This window comes from Triturus cristatus, chromosome 2_2, assembly GCF_964204655.1.
Source record: "Triturus cristatus chromosome 2_2, aTriCri1.1, whole genome shotgun sequence".
Taxonomy (NCBI): Eukaryota; Metazoa; Chordata; class Amphibia; order Caudata; family Salamandridae; genus Triturus; species Triturus cristatus.
In genome coordinates, this window is record NC_140582.1 from 23763783 (window position 1) to 23785816 (window position 22034).

A 22034-nucleotide genomic window follows, 5' to 3' on the forward strand; every position below is an offset into this window, starting at 1 on the left:
CAACCTTTTTAGGTGCCCGCGTAGCCAACAATGAGCTGGTCATCCACCCAAAATTGCTTTGTGCGATCCAAATAAAAAGAAAGCGCCCATTTTGGATCCAGACGGTGGAGCCTCTCTTCTTCTTTTGAAGGACGCAGAGGCGGAAATAACGTGGGCAAAGTGATGCTTTGGCCAATGTGAAAAGAAGTAACCATCTTGGGAAGAAAAGAAGGTCTGGTTCTTAGTACAACCTTGTCTGGATGAACAGCCAAGAAAGGAGGTTTTGAAGAAAGAGCCTGTAGCTCACTCACCTTTCGAGCAGAGGTAATGGCAACCAGAAAAGCAGTCTTTAAGGTAAGAAGTCGAAGAGGACAGTTATGAAGTGGTTCAAAGGGAGCGCACATAAGGTAAGTCAGAACCAAGTTCAAGTCCCTCTGAGGCATTACGAAGGGAATAGGAGGAAAAAGATGAGTAATGCCCTTGAGGAAGCAATTAACAACAGGGAACTTGAAAAGAGAAGGCTGATCAGGAAGCCTAAGAAAGGCTGAAATGGCCGAGAGGTAGCCCTTAAGAGTGCCCAGAGCAGAGTCCTGCTGGGCCAAAGAAAGAAGGAACAAGAGAACCTCAGAAAGAGGGGCAGAAAGGAGATCCACAGCCTTTGCTGTGCACCATGCCACAAATTTGTTCCATCTACAGTCGTATAGCGTCTTAGTGGAGGGACGCCTGGCTGCCAAGATAACATCACAGACTTCGGGAGGCAGGTCAGACGACGTCAACTGCCGCCACTCAATCTCCATGCAAAGAGGTGGAGGCTGGACAGGTTCGGATGGAGAACCGTCCCCTGCTGCTGCGACAGAAGATCCTCCAGAAGAGGCAGTCTGATCGGAGGATCGATGGCCATGTGTAGCAGCTCGGGATACCAGACTTCATGCCCAATCTGGAGCCACGAGAATGACTTGAGCCCGGATGCACTTGATCTTCTTCAGCAATCTGGGCAAAAGTGGTATAGGGTGAAAGGCATATAGAAGACCGCAACTCCACTTGCGACAAAAAGCGCTGCCTAGCGAGTGTCACCTTGGAAATCCCAACACGCAGAATTGCTGATATTGCGCGTTCTCTACGGTGGCGAATAAATCTAACCAAGGCTCTCCCCATTGCTGAAAGGGACCTTGCGCCACCTCCAAGTGAAGACGCCATTCGTGATCCATCATGCACCTGCGGCGGAGTTCATCCACCCTGGCGTTAAGGGAACCTGCCAGGTGTTGAACCACCAGGGATATGCCCTGATGTTCCAGCCATGTCCAGACACAGAGAACCTCTTGATATAGGGTCCACAACCCTACCCTGCTCTGGTTGTTGCAGTACCACATGGCGGTGGTGCTGTCCGTGAACACCTGCACTACTTCCCCGAACAGAGGGAAGGAATGCTTTCAGTGCAAGATGGATCGCCTGAAGCTCCAGAAGGTTGATGTGGAGCCTGGAATCCGCCGGAGACCAGAGGTCTCTGATCTCTGCCTCACCCATGTGACCGCCCCATCCCAGAACTGATGCATCGGTCACCACTGTGAACTCTGGTTGGGGAAGGGGGCGTGGCCAAACCGCCGACCAAGATGGCCGCGCAGCATTGAAGCTACTGCAGCCGTTTCCAGCTCAGTAGCGATATCCCCTCAGTATGCAGCATTAACTGACTCCTGCTCGACATCACTGGATCGCTAAGCGGTGTGCATGGTGATACCACCTGATCGCAGTTTGGGGCCTCTGCAACTAGTTTCCCGGCGCTTGGAAGATTATGGGGCAGAGCGATTGTCGGCGGCGGCCGGCTCCCTTCCCTACGCAGCCCACCTGAAAGTTCGACACGGCCAGGGACTGACGACTGACTGGAGCAAACAGCTACTACTGCGGTGAGTGCATCGGGCACGGGTCCCTCCTTGCGCTCTCCCCCCTCCACTTATTCTCCGCTTCAGCTGAGGCGCAGCCACGTTTGGCTGTGACCGGGCTGTTCAAATTGTTCCTGCCTTCCCCCTGAGGCCCCACGGACACAGGGCCCGTAGACGGGCCTGGGAGGCAACCACCCGGTCGCTTGCAGGTGTAGTGCGGGAGGGGTGAGGGTGGATCCATCGCTCCCGGTGCCCGGTTGCCCCAGTGCGGCACCCCTTCGCTCCAGCCCGCTCAGTACACGACCTGCACCCGGCAGGCCCAACGCTCTTGGCGATCCCTGCGCCACAGGGCCTGAGACTGGTGGCACCACAGCGCAACACATCGCAGCAAATGGAGACATCTGAACCCTAACCTCAGCCTGCATGCAACTGTCTGAACCCCATATATTGCCTGCTTCTGGATCTCTACATTCCAGAATACAGGCCCCATCATTGCACAGTGGTGCAGTAAAAATCCGGGCACACTTCTACTTCTGTGTGTGCTCGGAGTGCTCGTTTTCTTGGGCATCCTTCACTCCTCTCGCCAGGTTACTCCGGGGAGCGTCTCACCTGCTCTTGGTGCACCCTGGGCCCGTCTTCATTCCCGCGACCCTTTATGGGCCCAGTCGCATTCGCCACCATCCAGCCGCGACTGTGTGCCTTCTTTCTGAAGTTTGGGTCCTGTGACTATTGTGTTGTCTCGTACTGGGAACTATACTCTGATGCCTCGTTGTGTTGCTCTGGCTCAGTCATGACCCGCGCTCTACAGGGCTGGCTCCCGTTACATGCGCCCTTCGCCACTACTGTGACCATTGGGATGGCGCATTTCTATTCCCTTGCATTGACCTTGCTACTTAATATTTCATTGCTGCTGGGGCCTGGTGGCAGGGATTGCCCACAGGGAAGATGTGCCTTCTGCGGTGGTTGGACAGCCTGCTTTAGTGCCTGGTATATCGTTGCCCGATTACACATTGGTGTGACTTTACTTCTCCGATTTTATATCTGCTTGCTTTCCTAGAGGTGCGGGATTGCATCCTGTGGGTCCCATCCTTACTACTGCGGGTCTGTTCCACATTTACCCTCGCCACCTACTAGTCGAAGGGACTGGTTTCGTCACCCAACTATTTTTGCTCAGTGTTCCTCTTGCTGCCTTCCTTTTCTTATCTCTGTACAGCGGCATGGGCCGCAGGGACCCTAAGCAAAAGACCCTCCCTTTTGAAAAGCTTGTCGAGAAGGTTCCAGAGGGCGGTTCCGACATGGCGGAGGGAGGCCAGGGGACGGACCATGATGGCGACCCCAGCGCTCAATCCTTATCACTACTACAGGAGATGAGAGCGGGCTTTAGGTCGCTGGATGAGCGATTCGACACTTCAGACAAGCGACTTGAGAATGTGGGGGCCACAATTCAAGTACACGATAGACGCTAGGATGTTGCTGAGGCACGCATATCTGACAGTAAATATGGCATTGCACAATCTCTTAAAAGATTGGAGCGCGTTGAGCGCATCCTCAAGGATGTGGCGATTAAAAATGAAGACCTTGAGGTGCGCATTAGGTGTAATAACATCCGCATCTTGGGGGTGCTGGAGACCACAACCACTGGCCGTCTTGACCTCTTTGTTGAGACCTTACTTACCAACATGTTTGGGAGAGAGTCCTTTACCCCTGGCTTTGTGGTGAAGCGCACTCTGGGCTCCAGGGCCTAACCCGGGCTGCCCTCCAAGGCCCATCATCGCACGCATCATGAACTTTTGAGACCGTGACACTGCATTGTGCCTGAAATCCCTACAGGATGCATGCAAGCTCCTTGGTCTGAAGCAGAACAGCCCTTGAGAGGTACCCGGCCGGGACAGCAGGCCCCCTCGAGAGCGCCGGACCCCACAGCTATGGGACAAGAGAGGCAATTACTCTAGAGACAGTGCTCAGGGACACCGCCTCACAGGATAGCTTGTGACCTCTGTTGGAAACAGGGCAAACAGTTGAAATAAGCAAGGCCGGGCGGGAGGCAGGCGGGAGTGGGGGGACGGGGAACCTTGGGCCACAAACTGCCCCTGATACTTCTTTTTTCCAGGTGCACGCGAATGAGCCCTGTTGGTGCTGGACATTATGGGGGTGTTGGGGGTTCCAAGTTGGGGTTAGGGAGGGGGATGGGAGAACTGGTGTGCGGCGAATGGGGCTTATAGCAAGAGGGTACGACTCACCCAGGATTAGAGTGGGAGGGGCAGAGGGTTTACGGCAGGGCAATGGGATGAGAGACCCATAGGAGCAGATGTGACACTCCAACCCTACAGAATGATACACTCTCAATTACATGTAGTTACCCTCAATGTGAAGGGTCTTAACAACCCTATTAAAAGGAAATCCATTCTGTCTTATCTAGAGAACCTGGGGGGGCGATGTCTGTCTCCTCCAGGAGACCCATCTGCTCTTCAAAGATTGGCACCGGATGCGGTCCAGGGCATTCCCCCAACAATTTTATTCTTCCACTAATGATAAAAAAGCGGGAGTGGCCATACTGATCGCCAAGGGATTTGCGGGGAGGGTGGGAGATAAAATAGCTGAAACTAAAGGCCATCTCCTAGCTTACAAACTCTGGATAAGGGGATTCTCCCTCGTGGTGGGTTCACTATACGCACCCAACTCGGGCCAAGAGACATTTTTGAGGGCAGCCTTCTCCGAGGTGTTGAGCGCACAAGAACGGTGGTTGGTAGTGGGAGGGGACCTTAATTTAGTTATGGACGCCACCCTAGACAGGCCACTGATACACCCAGACCGGGGAGTTGTCTCAGGAAGGGAAGAGCTGGCTTCAAAATAGAGGACTGGTGGATATATGGCAGATGGCGCACCCGCAGACCTCTCAATTCTCTTTCTTTTCACATGCACATCGCACTTATACCCAACTCGATCACTTGATAGGCTCAACAGAACTGAACGAACTGGTGGGGGAGGTGGGCATCACGCCGACAGCACTTTCAGACCATGATGCACGGTGGCGAATAAATCTAACCAAGGCTCTCCCCATTGCTGAAAGGGACCTTGCGCCACCTCCAAGTGAAGACGCCATTCGTGATCCATCATGCACCTGCGGCGGAGTTCATCCACCCTGGCGTTAAGGGAACCTGCCAGGTGTTGAACCACCAGGGATATGCCCTGATGTTCCAGCCATGTCCAGACACAGAGAACCTCTTGATATAGGGTCCACAACCCTACCCTGCTCTGGTTGTTGCAGTACCACATGGCGGTGGTGCTGTCCGTGAACACCTGCACTACTTCCCCGAACAGAGGGATGGAATGCTTTCAGTGCAAGATGGATCGCCTGAAGCTCCAGAAGGTTGATGTGGAGCCTGGAATCCGCCGGAGACCAGAGGTCTCTGATCTCTGCCTCACCCATGTGACCGCCCCATCCCAGAACTGATGCATCGGTCACCACTGTGAACTCTGGTTGGGGAAGGGGGCGTGGCCAAACCGCCGACCAAGATGGCCGCGCAGCATTGAAGCTACTGCAGCCGTTTCCAGCTCAGTAGCGATATCCCCTCAGTATGCAGCATTAACTGACTCCTGCTCGACATCACTGGATCGCTAAGCGGTGTGCATGGTGATACCACCTGATCGCAGTTTGGGGCCTCTGCAACTAGTTTCCCGGCGCTTGGAAGATTATGGGGCAGAGCGATTGTCGGCGGCGGCCGGCTCCCTTCCCTACGCAGCCCACCTGAAAGTTCGACACGGCCAGGGACTGACGACTGACTGGAGCAAACAGCTACCACTGCGGTGAGTGCATCGGGCACGGGTCCCTCCTTGCGCTCTCCCCCCTCCACTTATTCTCCGCTTCAGCTGAGGCGCAGCCACGTTTGGCTGTGACCGGGCTGTTCAAATTGTTCCTGCCTTCTCCCTGAGGCCCCACGGGGACAGGGCCCGTAGACGGGTCTGGGAGGCAACCACCCGGTTGCTTGCAGGTGTAGTGCGGGAGGGGTGAGGGTGGATCCATCGCTCCCGGTGCCCGGTTGCCCCAGCGCGGCACCCCTTCGCTCCAGCCCGCTCAGTACACGACCTGCACCCGGCAGGCCCAACGCTCTTGGCGATCCCTGCGCCACAGGGCCTGAGACTGGTGGCACCACAGCGCAACACATCGCAGCAAATGGAGACATCTGAACCCTAACCTCAACCTGCATGCAACTGTCTGAACCCCATATATTGCCTGCTTCTGGATCTCTACATTCCAGAATACAGGCCCCATCATTGCACAGTGGTGCAGTAAAAATCCGGGCACACTTCTACTTCTGTGTGTGCTCGGAGTGCTCGTTTTCTTGGGCATCCTTCACTCCTCTCGTCAGGTTACTCCGGGGAGCGTCTCACCTGCTCTTGGTGCACCCTGGGCCCGTCTTCATTCCCGCGACCCTTTATGGGCCCAGTCGCATTCGCCACCATCCAGCCGCGACTGTGTGCCTTCTTTCCGAAGTTTGGGTCCTGTGACTATTGTGTTGTCTCGTACTGGGAACTATACTCTGATGCCTCTTTGTGTTGCTCTGGCTCAGTCATGACCCGCGCTCTACAGGGCTGGCTCCCGTTACACGCGCCCTTCGCCACTACTGTGACCATTGGGATGGCGCATTTCTATTCCCTTGCATTGACCTTGCTACTTAATATTTCATTGCTGCTGGGGCCTGGTGGCAGGGATTGCCCACAGGGAAGATGTGCCTTCTGCGGTGGTTGGACAGCCTGCTTTAGTGCCTGGTATATCGTTGCCCGATTACACATTGGTGTGACTTTACTTCTCCGATTTTATATCTGCTTGCTTTCCTAGAGGTGCAGGATTGCATCCTGTGGGTCCCATCCTTACTACTGCGGGTCTGTTCCACATTTACCCTCGCCACCTACTAGTCGAAGGGACTGGTTTCGTCACCCAACTGTTTTTTGCTCAGTGTTCCTCTTGCTGCCTCCCTTTTCTTATCTCTGTACAGCGGCATGGGCCGCAGGGACCCTAAGCAAAAGACCCTCCCTTTTGAATAGCTTGTCGAGAAGGTTCCAGAGGGCGGTTCCGACATGGCGGAGGGAGGCCAGGGGACGGACCATGATGGCGACCCCAGCGCTCAATCCTTATCACTACTACAGGAGATGAGAGCGGGCTTTAGGTCGCTGGATGAGCGATTCGACACTTTAGACAAGCGACTTGAGAATGTGGGGGCCACAATTCAAGTACACGATAGACGCTAGGATGTTGCTGAGGCACGCATATCTGACATTGAATATGGCATTGCACAATCTCTTAAAAGATTGCAGCGCGTTGAGCGCATCCTCAAGGATGTGGCGATTAAAAATGAAGACCTTGAGGTGCGTATTAGGTGAAATAACATCCGCATCTTGGGGGTGCTGGAGACCACAACCACTGGCCGTCTTGACCTCTTTGTTGAGACCTTACTTACCGACATGTTTGGGAGAGAGTCCTTTACCCCTGGCTTTGTGGTGAAGCGCACTCTGGGCTCCAGGGCCTAATCCGGGCTGCCCTCCAAGGCCCATCATCGCACGCATCCTGAACTTTTGAGACCGTGACACTGCATTGTGCCTGAAATCCCTACAGGATGCATGCAAGCTCCTTGGCCTGAAGCAGAACAGCCCTTGAGAGGTACCCGGCCGGGACAGCAGGCCCCCTCGAGAGCGCCGGACCCCACAGCTATGGGACAAGAGAGGCAATTACTCTAGAGACAGTGCTCAGGGACACCGCCTCACAGGATAGCTTGTGACCTCTGTTGGAAACAGGGCAAACAGTTGAATTAAGCAAGGCCGGGCGGGAGGCAGGCGGGAGTGGGGGGACGGGGAACCTTGGGCCACAAACTGCCCCTGATACTTCTTTTTTCCAGGTGCACGCGAATGAGCCCTGTTGGTGCTGGACATTATGGGGGTTCCAAGTTGGGGTTAGGGAGGGGGATGGGAGAACTGGTGTGCGGCGAATGGGGCTTATAGCAAGAGGGTACGACTCACCCAGGATTAGAGTGGGAGGGGCAGAGGGTTTACGGCAGGGCAATGGGATGAGAGACCCATAGGAGCAGATGTGACACTCCAACCCTACAGAATGATACACTCTCAATTACATGTAGTTACCCTCAATGTGAAGGGTCTTAACAACCCTATTAAAAGGAAATCCATTCTGTCTTATCTAGAGAACCTGGGGGAGCGATGTCTGTCTCCTCCAGGAGACCCATCTGCTCTTCAAGGATTGGCACCGGATGCGGTCCAGGGCATTCCCCCAACAATTTTATTCTTCCACTAATGATAAAAAAGCGGGAGTGGCCATACTGATCGCCAAGGGATTTGCGGGGAGGGTGGGAGATAAAATAGCTGAAACTAAAGGCCATCTCCTAGCTTACAAACTCTGGATAAGGGGATTCTCCCTCGTGGTGGGTTCACTATATGCACCCAACTCGGGCCAAGAGACATTTTTGAGGGCAGCCTTCTCTGAGGTGTTGAGCGCACAAGAACGGTGGTTGGTAGTGGGAGGGGACCTTAATTTAGTTATGGACGCCACCCTAGACAGGCCACTGATACACCCAGACCGGGGAGTTGTCTCAGGAAGGGAAGAGCTGGCTTCAAAATAGAGGACTGGTGGATATATGGCAGATGGCGCACCCGCAGACCTCTCAATTCTCTTTCTTTTCACATGCACATCGCACTTATACCCAACTCGATCACTTGATAGGCTCAACTGAACTGAACGAACTGGTGGGGGAGGTGGACATCACGCCGACAGCACTTTCAGACCATGATGCAGTGATAATGTCCCTTCAGGTGCCTCAGACACGTAGACAGACTGGGCCCTGGCGATTACGGGAAAGCATGCTCCGTAGAGAGGTGGTGATGAAGCAGATCCACAAAGGCATTACAGATTACCTGGAGTGGAATGACTCACCAGACATCGACTTGTCTACACTCTGGGGGGCCCTTAAGGAGGTGGTACGCCGGGAGTTGATAGCCATTTCCACAGCCGAGAATAGGGAGCGCAAAGAAAAACGAGACCACCTCATGGCCCAAGTGTTGGAGTTGGAAAGGGTGCTCAGCAGGACCGGAGCAGGACTGGGGCCCCACGGATATGGCGCCAATTGAAGGCGGCGAGGGCTCAACTTGCGGGGCTAGACATCGATAGGGCCGAATAGGCAGCACTCCGCCTAAGGCACTCCTACTATATCGGAGGTGATAAGACGAGACGCATGCTGGTGAGCAAACTTAGGGCCTGCACCCAACTGACAAAGGTCCAGTCGATCAAGGATGCTAGAGGGGGGTGGTAGAGGGGGACGAAGAGATTGCCAGGGTCTTTCAGGAATTCTACTCAAACCTTTATCGGAGAGAGTCTCCCCCAGAAGCTTATATAACAGCGTACCTGCAGGGGGAGAATAGGATAGGATTAGCTCAGGGAGAGGCAGAGTTGCTAGAAGCACCGTTTCGGGTGGACGAAGTTATAGGGGCGATATCGCGCCTCAAGCTCCTGAAATTGCCGGGACCGGATGGCTTCTCGGCGGGATTCTATAAATCTTTCTTTCATATCTTAGCACCGCTCCTGACACAGCTTTTTAACTCCTTTGTAGGGCCAGGAGATGATGGCAGCCTCGATAGTGGTGCTTCCCAAATCCGGGAAAGATAAATCCCTCTTTGGCTCCTACCACCCACTGTCCCTTCTCAACGTGGACTTGAAGCTATTCACCAGCATTTTAGCGGCGAGACTGGGCCCTTTGATGCCAGGCATAATTGAGCCTGACCAGTCGGGGTTCATCTAGAACCGTCCGAGTAGTGATAACACCAAATTCTTCACCTGATAGACAAGGCTCACCGCATACATATGGACGCCCTACTGTTGTCAGTGGATGGCGAGAAGGCGTTTGATCGGGTGTATTGGGCCTTCTTAGAGAAAACTCTGGTCCGATTTGGATTGGGGGATTGATTCAGGGCGTGGGTGTCAAGCTGCTACAGTGGGCCCACAGCAACTATTAAAGTGAATGGGCTATCGTCCAGCTCCTTTGAGATCCAAAGAGGGACGAGGCAGGGGTGTCCGCTCTCGCCCCTCATCTTTGATTTATAAATTGAGCCGCTGGCACAGAAAATACGGGATAACCCCAACATCCTCGGCATCCCCTTCGGAGGGGAGAGACATACAATAAGCCTCTACTCGGATGATATCATAGCAACCCTAGAATCTCCAGCTCATTCGGTCCCAGCATTCCTGCAAGAGGTGGAATCCTTCAGCCAAGTTGCGGGGTTCCGGGTCAATGTCGAGAAATCAATGATCCTTTGACTGGACCGGCCGGGGGGGGGGGGCTTCCGGGGGGGGGGGGGCAGAGACACCTATGCGGGGATGCCGAGCATGGAGACTATCCCATACTTAGGACTACAACTAGTGCCATCTGTGGGGCAGACGGTTATGCTGAACTACTCAAAGCTAGTCGACCAGGTCCTCGGGGAGCTTCAAAATTGAAAACACCACCAGCTATCATTGCTTGGCAGGGTAGCAGCAGTTAAAATGTCTGTCCTTCCTAAAGCGTTATATCTTTTTCAGATGATACCGGTCTGGCCCCCACAGGGAACGATTCGTAGACTGCAACAAGCGATACAGCAATACGTTTTGGCAGGAGCACGGCCCCGTATGCGGAGGGAGTTGAGCTACTTGTGGCTGGATGAGGGAGGTCTGGGAATCCCGAGCATTCTGGAATATTGTAAGGCGGTTCAGTTGCGGTACCTGGTGGAGAGGAGTAGGCCGGAGTCCGAAAAAAGATGGTTATTCAAGGACCGGGCGCTGGCAAAACTCTCCTTATGGAAAGTCCCTTTCCTCAAAAGGGCTGATAGACCTATAAATCTCCAAGGCTCACCCATAACAAGCACGATGCTACGGGTCTGGGACAGGGTGGCCAATAGACGGGGGCTGACCTCCTTTCCATCCCCCATGACTCCTCTTTTTGACAACAGGGAGTTCACGCCAGGACACGAGGAGAGGGCTTTCTCGGTGTGGTGGGCGTTGGAGTAGAAGTCGGCAGGGCAATTGTTTGATGTGGAAGGGGTTCTCCCAGTTCCTGATCTGCGACGGGAATTCGCTCTCCCGGAAACGGAAAGGTTCCACTATCTTCAGATTCGGCACTGGCTTCTCCACCCCGAGGTGCAACCACACATGAACCGACAAAATATGAAAAGTGGCTGGTGACCAAGAGCACGGACATGAAAATTATCTCTGACTGATATGATATGATGCGACCGCCAGCTCTGATGCAGCCAAATGCTAGTCAGAAACGCTGGACAACTGAGTTGGGACGAGACCTCACAGAGAAAGAGTGGCGGGACATCTCTAATAGGGCCAACCACATGGCGCGCAACACCGCCAGCAGGGAAACTGCCGTCCAGATAGCCACATACTGGTACTTGACGGCGGTGCGCCTTAACAAAGGAAGCTGTAGGGAACTGACGGGGTACTGGTCCAGAGTTTTGGACGACGTGGATAGACAATTTGAGTTGCAAATCCCGAGATTCCCGGCTTATGTGGTGCTAGGACTCCCCAACCCACTCACTTATCCCCTAAAGTCCAGGAGGGGGAGACAGATGGGATTGGCCTTAGGGGCAGCTCTCCAAATTATCTTATCGCATTGGGGGACACAGACACCTCCGACATATACTGGGTGGTTACATAGACTATGGATAGGGTTTCCTGTTTTCAGTTTCTATTTTTGATAAATTCTGGTGGGGTTTTTTCAGTTTTTTCAATACCTTAAAAAAACAATGGTTATCAGTGGATACACATTTACGCGCCATTAAAAGCAACAGAAACAGTGTTTTTCCTGTGTTTCTGGAATTTTAATTTAATTTTAAATATTACTTGCTTTCTGCACTGAAAGTGCATGTGTATAGGTAGCGTGTGCACAGGGTATATATATGAGGACCAAATACATTTTTACTGCACCAGAATGTACTTCAAAGTGAATAGCATTCTTCATTAAGACTGAAGATTGTAAAGATGCTTTCAGCATACAATCTAGCAAGTGACAAGGATCTCTTACAGGAAAGCACTTCAGCTCAGGCATCAATTTTGATAGGCCATCATACAATGTTTTCATATATGTAGCTGAATTACTCTAAATACAAACAATATCACTTCAATCTTTATTGAACTTGGTAGGAACGTTTTTCAGCAGCATTCCAAGTGACACTGTGTTCCATGTTTACCATACGCCTTGTGTCATGTTTTCACCACTATCTCAGATGCTTGGTGACAACATTCTTTACACATATACCTGTCACTATATCTTACATTGAATGTTTAAAGACTGGGGTGTTTGGCAATTCACTTACAATCAATACTGACTCACTAGAAAAGGGGGCTGATGTATCAAAGGATTCCACCCATTCTCTCTCTGTGGGTAAATTTGATGCTACATATTAGGAAAGATTCTTATGAAACCAGCCATTTTACCTATCAGTGAAATCAACTGAAGCCAAAATTTCAAATATGATTTTTCTATTTCCCGATTCTCTACAGTTTATAAAATAACTACATAAGACCTAAAACATGCTTCTAAACACTGCATCTTTAGACCAAAGACCACAAAACAAAAACAAAAAAGCAGAAGGAAGAAGAGACAATGTTTTAGTGACATCCCTAAACAACAAAACCCAAGCAGAATAATGTTAGCACAGTCTTTCTTGATACTACCTTGTATAACAAAGTTACATTGTATTGGCCCCTCCAGGAAGAAATGAAAATGACTCTTTCACTCTTTTTTTCCTTTCTTTGAATGGCACTTAGTTTGTGGTAGCAAAGGTGTTTTTTTCAGTTTTTATATGTTTACACCGGTAATGCCTATTTTCCTTTCGGTGGGGTTTTATCAGTTATTATAGGTTTAAACCTAAAACCAGATAGCCTAACTATGGAGCATCTTAGGGATGGAGCGGATACAGGCTTACCTTACTAATTCCACGAAGGGGTTCAGAGAAGTTTGTCAGCCTATAGTGTTGCTCTTAGCCACTGAGCTGAACGAAATCACATGCCCAAAGTACCTCAGTCTCCTTCGACTCACTGCTCCGGAGGAAACTAACACTGCATCCTGATTCGGCCTCTTGTATTGATCACATACATCGTTCTGCAGATGGAACGGGCCTACAGCACACCAGTTTGGGGGAGGGAGGGGGGGAGGATTTGATTATCCTTTTGACGTTGCAGTGTTCTTAAGATTTTGGTTCTTCTGACACCACAGATCCTCTCGTAGCAGCACCTCACAAAGTTGCATCCGCACAGAGGACACGAAGGGTTTGAAAGCAGCTTTTGGGGCGGGGGAGGGACATGCGATCATGAAAAAGGGGTTAATAGAGATGTAGGTTTTCTATTTGCTGCAGATTGTCTAAAAAACAAAGTTAAACCTAAAAACGTTGCTAATGGAATTGCATAGCGAAGTGATGAGTCAGTGGACAAGATTCTCAGGGCAATAGAACATGTGCTGGTGGCCATCTTTCTACATATCAGCGTCAACCATACTTTCCGAGGACCAACATAAGCAGGACAGACAAACAGTAAGTGCAAGTAAGTTTCTTCTAGATCAGTGCAATTAGGGCATTTGTAGTCACCTGATGCGATCCATTTAACAGTAAAAGACTTTATGGTAAACAGCCCACTCTAAATTGAAAATACAGTTTCCGAACCAGGGGCTTTGAAATTGCATCCCAAAAATACTCGAAGTTCAACCAGGGTTTTATTTGTAAAAAGCTTGTGCAATCACTTCGCCTATATATATCTCCCTCGATCAGTTCCCAGTATCTCTCCTCAATTGTATCGCTTGACGGGAACTGGGAACTAGAAGGGGGCTCCCACAAATTCGACAAACCCATGGTAGCCAAGAGACTTCTGATATCATGCAGCAAGCTGACTTTATGAAAGTAATCAACCTCAATAATATCCCTAAAACCTTCTGCAAAGGTAGCCAATTCCGGCGTGCACCATATTCTACGCCAGTATAGGATAGGGCAAAGCCTAGCTAGATCTACCAGTGATTTTCTGCCTATGTCATTCTGCAGAGGTACCATCAGTGCACTTTAAGGTAAACTTGTAATCACCCGGAAGAACTTGTTCTCTGATCCAGCTAGCTGTGTGAGATTCTCTAAGTCCCGTAATTCTGCCTCATATAAAACCGAGCTCACTACCTTAGCGTTGTAAATCTGCATCACCCAGCTAAGAGGCTTAGTCATAGATGTTTTAAGTTCATTACCTAGAACACCAGCTAATTGCCGGAGCTTTAGCTTCATGGTGTCAATATGTGGCCTATATCTCAGTTCCTTTTGCAGAGTAATACTAAGGTAAATACATGCATCTACCTGTTCAAGGGAAGACCCGTCCATAACTATACTGCCCTTGAACGTTCTATGCTGGTTAAAAGTCATAAACTTGGTTTTCGCCTCGTTGATTTTTAGGCCACATAAAAAACTGAAATATTCCAAACGATGCAGTGCACACTCTAACACACTAGGGGGGATATTCACAAGAACGTGTGCTAAACATCACCAAAAAATGCTAACGCAACCTTACACATCGCAGCCTATCATGGGAAAATAACCCTGTGTCAACATGGAATTCACAACACGGCAGTACCATGCGATAGTCCGCCGAAAACGCGGCCAATGTCCGTGATACAACCACCTCGACGGAGATAAAAACACAAACCTCAATGCGAAAAAACATGCGATGGACCGAAGCGCGATGAGGAAATCAGCAATAAGCAGCGCCAGGCCTGCAATACACACATGGCAGGTGGGAAAAATCACTATAAAAGTAAAAAAAACACTCAAACACAAAATGACCAACACCCAAGCACCATGGAGGCAGCCGGAGCATGCACAGAGGATTAGCACAACCCCACAAGCACCCCGAACGACCAACCTGGGACCTCGGGGGCAGGGAAGGGCAAGGACAAGAAGAAGAGGAAGACAAAGTTCAGTCCGCAGGAAAACAGGATCCTAGTCACGGAGGTGATGGAACACCATCAACAACTGTTCGTCACCTCCAACGTGTCATTGGGCACCAAAAATGGAATATGGCGGGACATCGTGGACAAGGTGAATGCCGTCGGAGAGCACAAGAGGTCAATGGACAAGGTCAATGGACAAGGTCAAGAGGCGATGGACTGACATCAAGCGCAAGGCCAAGGATAAACTCGCAGCCAACCAAAAGGCAGCAATGCAGACTGGAGGTGGGAGCCCAGCGCCACAGCTCATGCTGGATGTCATGGAGGAGCTGGTGTTGACAGTCATCAGTGTGGAGACTGTGGCCGGAGTCGGGGGACTGGACACTGCTTGACAGGACACAACACAAGCGCAACAGGGTGAGTGACCACTAGGCACTGGGGGGACGGGTGGCGATGGCCACAATGGCACACATGCACAATCAAGCAGAGCACAGTGCACACCCACAATGACTCTGGGTCATGACCCTGATCTACAGACTGTCAGAATGTAGAGTGCCATGCTGTCTGAATGTCAACATGCGGCTACATACATGTGGACACATTGTAATACACCATCTCCCCTTCACATTGCAGTGGCACCGCCAACACCTCCTGCAGAGCAGTCCCAGCCACTCTTCACTGATGATGAGGAGGACACCCCAGCATCGACACCCAAGCCCTCCAAGACATCATTGACATCATCCGCAACTCGCCTCCAGGATCAGGGCAGCCCAGCTGCATCGAGGAGACCCCACCCACTACCCAAACCACCCAGCAGGAGGCACCCACAGCCCCGGCAGTCTCCCAAGACCCAGGAACAACACATGGCCTTCCAACGCCGTGTGCTGGAGGGCCAGAGGGAGACGGCTGAGCAGGTGCGGGTGGGGTTAGACATCATGGCTGCCAAACTGGACGCCATCCAAGGGTGTATAGGCCCGCTCCATGGTCTCCAATGAGCCCTGACTGACATCGCTGGAGTCATGACGTGGAGAGAAGAACACCTGTCCGCTCAGAGTGACTCCAGCGATGCCAGCCGTGAGCTGGCACACATTCGGAGGCTCATGGAGGACATGGTGCGGATGGAGGCGGAAAGGATGGCAGCCACCGCTGCACATCAGCAAAATGTAGCTGGGATCTACCATGCCTGGCAGATCCTCATCATGGCATTGCTGCCACAAGGCGTGGCGCAGATGAATGCTGCTGCCCCCACACCATCCACATCTCCGCCCCCTGGTGTGTCAGTACCTCACAGTGCGGCAGGCGTATCCACTCCGGCACCTGATGTGTCACTGCCACACAGTGCGGCCAACAATCCTCTTCCGGCCTCTGACGTGCCAGTGGCACACAGTGCCGCAGCCAGTACTGCACCACCCACAGGTGGAGCAGAGCACACATCCGAGGACGTGGATGGGTTTGAGTTCAGAAGGAGGCACTAGCATTCATTTCTACCACCTGGCCTGTTTCTGCTTGGTGCCGCACATGGCCCCATGACCTTCCACTGACCCCCGATACACTCCGCTGCACTCACCTTGGACCGCGACATGGACTGCCATTTCCTGTTCGATGACCAATGTCACGGTGACCATACTGTGGACTGGACCCTTCCTCTTCCGCAGTCCTTGTCATCCCCGGATGGACTCTGGCTGGCCCTCCACGGGCCCATATTGTGTGGTGTGCTCGGCATGGCCCTGTACCACTCCAGCTGCAAAACTCCACTGGATGTGCACTAAACATCCAGTAACGCACTGCTGTGTCATGTCTTTCATAATTCATGTATGAATGCGTGGATGGATGTGGGGACAGTGATTTTCCTTACGACAATGATGCTCATCTAGTGGGATGCCAGTCACAGCATGCTACATTGCCTATTGTATTCCCTGTGCCGTGGACACTACAACAGGGGCACAAGCATTAGTCACTTCCTTGTCCGGACATGGACTGAACCACGCCCAGAGCCCCCGAGTCATTGTTGCAAGCCCTGCGCTGGTCCGGCATACGCCAGACCAGCCCACTCCACTTACGCTCCGAGGGGGGGCCCACATAGCTACCTGTCACAGGCGTATTCGCTGGTGGTGTGCAGGTCACTGGTCTAGTTGTCAGCATGTCACGGCCACTCCCTGAGGGCAGGTTTGCACACACACCACACCCATTCGGCACAGGAGTCACAGGCCATGTGACCCCGCAAATATAAGGGGCCGACCACGTCACATTCCCCTATGCCAGTTGTGACTGAATGACTGATGCTCCACGGTTCTCAATCAAAATGGGCCCATGAGTTGTTGCGCACAGGGTCATTGGCACCCGAAGCCTTGCGGCTGTCACGGGCCTACCATGTGGCACTGACTGGGGTTGCACAGGATTAGTGGCACCCGAAGCCTTGCAGCCGTCACGGCCCTACCACCACGTGGCGCTGACTGGGGTTGCACAGGGTTAGTGGCACCAAAATAGCTGAGCGGGTGTGCAGCCTGCAATGATGACGTGTGCACTGATGTGGTCTCCGCCATTGATGACTCAGAACTCAGCGTCATATGTGGGACCGTCTGGGCCGCAGGGCGGGTCCGCATGATGTGGGCCATGCCATGGTGGCGGGACGGGGGCCTGGAGCTTGCACGGGCACGTGGTGTGCCCACTGATGGACACACCGGTGGCAGCAGGTGAGCAGCGTGGCCTGGGTGCGCAGGGCCGGCAGTGTCTCTCTCTCTCTCTCCCTTCCTTTCCTTCCCTCTCTTTCTCTCTCTGGCTTTCTTTCCTTCTCTGTGTCTCACTCCTTTGATGTGCGCATGACACACGTCCTGATTTTTTGCTTTATTTTCCAGGCTGTGACATCAAGATTATCCCTGATGGACCCGACAGGAGTGTTCCGCATTGGTGTGTTGTGTTGTATTTCAATAAAGTTTTTGGTTGTTACTTTAGTGCTGTGTGACTGTTTTTCGTTCTCCTGGCCATACGTGTGTTTATTTTTGGCAATGTGCGTCATCATGCGCTTTTATGTGGATCTTGTGTCGTGCACGGTATGTGTATGTACGGGAGGGTGGGGGGGCTGGGGGTCGTTGCGGTGGGTGTTGTGGCCCTCATGGGTAATCACGTTGCATGATCATTGTTCCCATGCATCTGTGGGTCTTCCGGTGTGGCTCTTGGCTGAGCTCCCTTTTATGCTGCAGGTAGTCGTCCTGCTTAACACCAGCAAAAGGCAGGTGTTAATTCCCTGCTGCTATTGGAGATAAATCGGAGATAAGTCCTTGTGAATATACCCCTAGGAGTTTTAGAAATAATGACCGTGTCATCTGCGAACATTAAAATCTGGATCTTTTTGTCTGCTGAAACTGGTGCATCAGTTAAGACGGAGAATAAAAATTTGCCAATACCATTAATAAAAGATGAAAATAGCGTGGGTGCCATAACACAACCTTGGCAGACTCCTTTCTGCACAGGAAAGGGGTTGGTTTTATTCCTCAGTGCCGCCCAACAAAATTGTGTGGAAGTATTCTCGTGAAGGCAGATTAGGGACAGTAAATCAACAGGCATCCCCAACTCCTGTATTACCACCCAAAGTTTGTTACGTGAGGTCAGGTCAAAGACTGACTTAAGGTCGACAATGGAAGCATTCAAGCTGCCCTTGCCAAGAACTACTGTCAGACAATATATTAGATCAAATTGGAAAACCTGGTCTATGTTACTAATCTGTGCCCGGAAACTTGCCTGGAGTGGATTTAAGATGTAATTTTTGTCCATCCACTCTTAGACCTTTGCCAGGACAAGTCAGGCCACCACTTTTTTATTCAAATATATTAGGCTTATTGGCCTATAATTTGCTAGCAAGGACTTGTCCCCTTTTCTATATACAGGGATAATCTCCGCCCATCGCCAAGTGTCCGGGATGGGGGCACCTTGGGCAAAAGCATTTGCTAATAACATTATATAACAACTCCATTTAGCCTTATCCTGCAAGAAAATGTCTGCAGGAACACTGTCGATACCTGGCGGTCTCCCGCCTGTGATGGCACTAAGGGCAGCACTCACGTCCGTTAACTCAAATTCTTCACTTAAGTAGTAATGAATCGGGAAGGGTTAGCGGTCCTCTGCATCATCAGTGGCATATTATGAAGCAAAGTAATTAACACAGCCGTGGGGGTCGACATGATTTTGGACCAGGGGAGCAACTCCACCCCTGCCCCATTTTACCAGGTTCCAAAAGCGTTCCAGAAGCATTGAGTGTTATTCCTACTACAAGCTAATTTTAAATCCTGCCATCTATTTTCGTCCCAGATTTATTTAGCATTTGCCATCACCTTCTTATAAGTTTTCCTTGCTATTTCTCTATCACCATCTTTCCAATGGCTCTGTTTAGCTCATTGGTCACACACTGCTCTTTCAAGCCTCCCTCTTTTATCTCTGCCTGAGCTATTTGTTGAAGCCTAGGTACAACAAAGCTAGCCACCCACTGCCATTGCCTTCTGCTGTCAGCATCGGCTTTATCAATGTTTGTACAGGTGCAGTGCAAGCATTAACAAAGTCAATAGTGTTGGACAACTATATAGAGAACAACTACCAGCAGCTGTGAGTATCGGTGGATGCACTACCAAAGACAGACCAAATACCTTTGCCAATGCTTGTTATTTATATGTTAGAGTCCTGCAAAGAATGCTGCTTGAACTGGTAAATTGAAAATAAACAAGATATTAATTTCAAACGCAGTATCTCCATAACCAAACGTACAAAACAACATCTATTGAAAGATTAGTTAGAGTAGACTTACATTTGCATTTCCTCAGTTGAGTTTCAACCTGGGCAGAATTGCTTTCTTCATAAACAGACTCTCTTTCCTTCCAACGTCTAATCTGCTCCTCCCTCATTTTGAAGAACAGGATTTGCTTTTGCTCTTCACTGAGCTCTGTTAGAAGGTCGGGTTCGATATACATATCTGTAAGAATCTGCTTCAGCATTGTTGCTGCTTTCAATCAAAAATAGTAATGGACCTTTCTTTTTGAATGATCGTTGCTGTCAATATCTTTAGAAAAGAAAAAAAAAGAGTAAAGATTAAAGTTTAATTGCTAGGCTGTTAAAGGGTATCAAAAAACAGGTCTGATTTTCTCCAGTGGTGTTCCTGCAAACACAACAAAACAAGCATTTGCAATGCAATCGGTCAAGCATTTGTGAAAGTTTGAGTTTTTGGCATTGTAAATGATTTCGTTTTTTATTTATGTTTAGTTGTTTGTAGTGGAGTGGATGCATGTTGACTGTAGCGGAATTAAGTGGTTTGAATTCGAATTGTTAATTGTGGAACTGTGTGGCCAAATGTGTGGTTAGAACAAACAGAGAGAGAAGGATCAGCTTCTGGCAGGTCAGGAGGAGGCACTTCAGAGGTTGCACTGGCAACAATTGACACAAAGAAGGGATTTGTAGCTGTCCTGACAACATTACCATGAGTGAACCAGGACATGCCAACACTATTGCTTATTTAAAAAAAAAAAAAAAAATCAGCATGTATTTATAGCATTGAATGTATTCAATTAATTTCTTAAATTAATACGAGGCACAGTGAAGCGATTTTCATAGGATCGCACAATTCGGTCAGGTGTTGAAGTTGAGTTTGGAACCCGTTTTCGGGTTACATAGTGTGTTTTACAGCCACTACATTCATATTTACTCTTCTATCCCATTTCATAAAAGGCCAATGCTTTGAGTTTACATATTTCTTGACCTTCATTTGTACATTATGTTTACTCGATTTAAGTACGGCATGTTAATTCATTCAGAAATTCAGACCAGATATATGTATAAAATGTCATATTTTTCTTGAACATCAAGTGTAAGGGGAGGAAGGGGACTATTCTTATGTTAATACAACTGCCTAACTCTGACCTCAACATTAAGGGTGTGAGAGGGTCGGCACCTCAATGACGGCAATGGCAACCATTCGGAAAACAGACATTAAATGTGTATGCAGCTCAGCTCGGCTGTAGACAAAAACTAAAATATATTTATTTTTTATGTCGAGCATGAGCCTGCGCGCATGCGCTGCTCTGCGAGGCTTCTTCTTAGTACTCTAAACTACTTTGTGTGGGTCTGACTCCTCCCACACATAAGAACTGGCTTTTGCGTGCGTCTTTCAATAATGAAAGCACGCAAATGGCTAAAGGTGGGCGCATGTCCCACCTTCTTTTTTTAATGTTCACTCCCACTGTGTTTTGCTCTCTGGAGCGAGCAGCGGCGCGCAGGGTGGCAGCTGCATTCCTCGTGGGTCAGGTAACACACAACGCCGTGCTTTCGCATTTGCTTGTTTGTTTTTGGTTTAATGCTAAGTGATGTCACATTGGCTTCGCTTTCTGCCAGATGTATTGGAGGCTTTTGGAATCATTCACGGTGGGGTTAAGATCATTTTATTAAGGTAAATGTAATACATTTTCTAAATAATTTGAAATTGGACCGAGGACACTACAGCACTTTACTTGCGCACCAGATTACTTTTCATATTTTAATTTTTTGGCTTTTGTTTTTTAAATCAATGTTAAAGGGTGCCTTTCTAGCTTTTATCTGAAACAATGTAAGCACATGCATTGGTTGTTATCAGGCGCTAAAGTGAGGGAGGAGGTTACAGTCGGCCCGTGTATCAGATCACTGTGACAAAGACACTGGGAGATTGAGCGATTTGCCCAGAATCACAGGATGTTGCTCCGATGCCGAGACTCGGTTAAAAATATACTAACGCTGGGAAGATTGGAGACTTCCTCTCCTGCATGCAAGCATGCTTCTACTTGGTCACTAAATGACAGGTTTTCAGTGCAATATGTAAGTGACAAGGCTTAAGTTTACAGCGAGACAACAAACAGAGTTGAAAGCCCGTAGAAGCACTACACACCATCCACGCAGCTCACACAAAGAATGGTGTGACTCACAAAACGAAGGTCTGAATCACCTTCAGTAGAATGAAAGGCCAAATCAGCGCAGCAGATATTCAAACTTCCTCTAGCAGGTTGTATGTGTATTTTATCCACGGAACCCTCCAACTCCCCAAAAATTCCAGAATTCACTGTAGATTCATCTGCACTAACACATTTTGTGAGTTGAATGCGTGTGTGTGCTGCCAAGAGCCGTAGGTCCCAAGTACAGTAGAGCACAAGAGCAGCAGCACAGAAGAATGCACCGTAGGAAGCACACACTGACAGTAGCACATCGGGACAAA

The 22034-nt window shown here is 50.2% G+C and overlaps 1 protein-coding gene across 2 annotated transcripts in view; it reads right to left on the reverse strand.

Annotated features, from left to right (window-relative positions):
- The window catches only part of SH2D4A (SH2 domain containing 4A), a 661947-nt gene that overhangs the window by 517787 nt on the left and 122126 nt on the right, over positions 1 to 22034 (reverse strand). For both annotated transcript variants that reach the window (XM_085640949.1, XM_085640950.1), the window contains one exon: positions 19608 to 19859. In XM_085640949.1, the coding sequence (XP_085497075.1) occupies positions 19608 to 19794 (187 nt within the window). In that variant the 5' untranslated portion in view covers positions 19795 to 19859. The remainder of the gene's footprint in view (positions 1 to 19607; positions 19860 to 22034) is intronic.